The 2778-nt window shown below is 34.1% G+C and overlaps 1 protein-coding gene across 1 annotated transcript; it reads right to left on the bottom strand.

Annotated features, from left to right (window-relative positions):
• Nucleotides 1-814: 814 nt before the first annotated feature.
• LOC110730175 lies at nucleotides 815-1817 on the bottom strand. Its single transcript, XM_021909952.1, has one exon. The coding sequence runs from the start codon at nucleotides 1597-1599 to the stop codon at nucleotides 1030-1032; it is 570 nt and encodes a 189-aa protein (XP_021765644.1). The 5' UTR covers nucleotides 1600-1817; the 3' UTR covers nucleotides 815-1029.
• Between the last annotated feature and the right edge of the window lie 961 nt (nucleotides 1818-2778).

The raw sequence follows: 2778 nt of genomic DNA, 5'->3' as shown, positions 1-2778 counted from the left end.
GTGCAGAGAATAATGCAAATGTGGTGCAAATGTTTTCTTATTCCACTAGAAAAAATAATAACAGAGATTTTGGTAGGGAGTTGCAAATATATTACATATATATCTTTTTAATTATAGTACTCGTATATTTAATAAAATTCAATAATATACTCCGTAAGTTAAAAACTAAATATACATGTCTTATTGTCTACATAATAGTACGTCATTTAAATTTGCATGATAGCACCTGAAAAACTAAAACGACTCAAAATTTTTACTTAGACATAAATCAGGTCAAATGATTAGCACTACCCGTCTTTATTTACCATGATTAATCTCATATATTGAGCAAGACACAATTCAATAATTCTATATTGCTATGAAGCATATGGGGCAAGAAGACATTCCGCCTAAAATGCGAGGATTCTTGTAACATATGCATTCTCATCTTCATGGTCAAGTCACTAAAATGAACTACGAGTACTCAGTACGAGTAATACATTTTACTACTCGTCTAATTTTTTATTTGAAAACTAATTAAACAAGTGACATTGACAAAAAGATTGATTCTAAAAAATAAACATAATTAGTGGCATTAATTATGCTCCAATTAAATTTGCTATTAGTGTTCCGATCCACTCACAAATGAATTGGGAGCTTTACCAACCCATCACTATACTTGCTCTTGTCTAAAGTATATGTTCGTTACCAATAATGACATAATGACGTACCAATAACACAACCGTTGTACATTCATAGATTAAAAATTATGCAATAATTTTCAAACTTCAATTCAACTAATAGAAAGTAAAAACAGTAACCAAATCAATAACTATGATCACAAATTGTAAACTTGACTACTCGTATTATTAATTCATCCCATATAAAGTATTTCCAATATTAACACTCTTCGATTTCCATTAGACATTAGCTTACTACCAAGTACGGATTATCATTTAATCATTTATCTATTGCTATTAACAATTACCAAAATTAATAAACTCGTTACGAGTATAATTTAAAAATAAAATAAAATTAACAATTAAAAGTTCAACCTCGATGTAAAGGAGAACGTTCGTGAACAACTTTAGGAGTCTTAGAATAAGATTGCCGGAAAACCTTCATCGGACTCGGAAAATACCACCCTTTTCCTTTCGAAACTCCGACGACATCATTATTTCCGGCAACAGCAACCGACTTCGATCTCCTCATCTCCGCCTCAACTTTCTCTCTCCTCGGTTTCTTCTGCCACCAAATCACCGACCAAAACGACGACGATTTCCCGGCGAGTTTTTCCGGCGGAGGTTTCTCATCAACGGTGGAATATCTCGCTGATCGGAAGAACGGGAAGGCGGAAGATCTAGACCGTCGAAACGCCGGTTCGCCGTCGATGAGATTAGAAATCCGACCGCCGTCGGTAAAATGGAGAGAGAAAGATGAAGAAGCGGAGGAAGACGACGAGGTGGTGGCGTAGCAGGAGCAAGGGCGCACGTTAGCACAGTCAGGGCAAAGAGCGGAAAGGCGTTCTTTAAGGCAAGAAGGGCAGACGCCAGTACGACGACGTTTTGATGGGTGTAATGAGCATTTCCAAACTTCTTCTTCTTCAGCGTAAAACGCCATTTTTTATTTTTTATATTTTTGGGGGTTAATTAATTTTAGAGCGTTTTAGTGGGGGAAGGTTGAGAGAGGGTTATATATAAGGAAGAGGGGTTAAGTGGGTTAACTACGGTTAAAGTTGGTGGGTTAAGAAGGGGAAGGTGAAAGGGCGGCGTTTTTGGGGAGCGGGAACATTGGATTTTTTTTATTTTTTTTTTAATTTTTATTTAATTTAATTTGTTGTTACATTTGTAAATTTGGGTGGTGTTTGGGTTGGTGTGGTAATGGGCTAACATGTTGGTTGGGACTTGGGAGGAAATGTAGGGAATGGGGTGTGGTTTGGACATTGGATGTGTTATGTCACTTCACTTGTGTGTATGTTCACACTTTACTACTTATGTTTTATGTACATGATAACATGATTATGATAAAATGTGGTGAGTTGAATGGAAAACTCTAACCTCGACTAGAGGGACACTACGATTAGAGGAACGATTGGATTTACAACTTATATATATTTCATCCATGTTTTAATAAGTGTTACAGTATGACCAAACACGCATGCTAAGATACAACTTTGACCTTTAATTTATCTAATTAGATGTTAGTAAAATTATAGGAAAATTGATATTGTGAAAGTATGCATTATGACGAATCTAACAATGTATTATGCAATAACATTTATTTTTTATATACTTGCAAGTCAAAACCATTATGTGAATAGTGAAAAGTCAAACCGTAACACTTATTAAAACACGTAGGGAGTATTATACGTCCAAAACTTCAAATATATTATTTTAATTAATTATAAATTTGTAATCAGTGTTGTTTTTGGACTATTAGGATTTGATGTGTAACGAACCATAAACTTGTCTACAATTTAAACACTATCTTCGCCTTTTCTTTTGAAAAATAATAATCCTTTTAATGGAAGAGATTATTTGAAACTCATCACATTAGCACTTTAAAAAGGAAAATATTATATTGGGTCAACGGATTAATTAATAAAATACAGTAATTTATCTTTCTTTTTTTTTTCTTTTCATTTTACTAAAATGCTCTAGGTATAAACTCTCACGCTCTATATCTTTGTGAGTCTAGTATCATTGAAACAAAGCTACTTTTATATCAATTTTACACATCGATCCCCGGATTTCCTGGAATCGAGAAGGAAGCTCTAACCACTTGAGCTATCCCTCACTC

This window comes from Chenopodium quinoa, unplaced genomic scaffold (genome assembly GCF_001683475.1).
Source record: "Chenopodium quinoa cultivar QQ74 unplaced genomic scaffold, ASM168347v1, whole genome shotgun sequence".
NCBI lineage: Eukaryota > Viridiplantae > Streptophyta > Magnoliopsida > Caryophyllales > Amaranthaceae > Chenopodium > Chenopodium quinoa.
The sequence above is the reverse complement of the archived record's forward strand: the minus strand, read 5'-3'. Positions and strand labels throughout refer to the sequence as shown.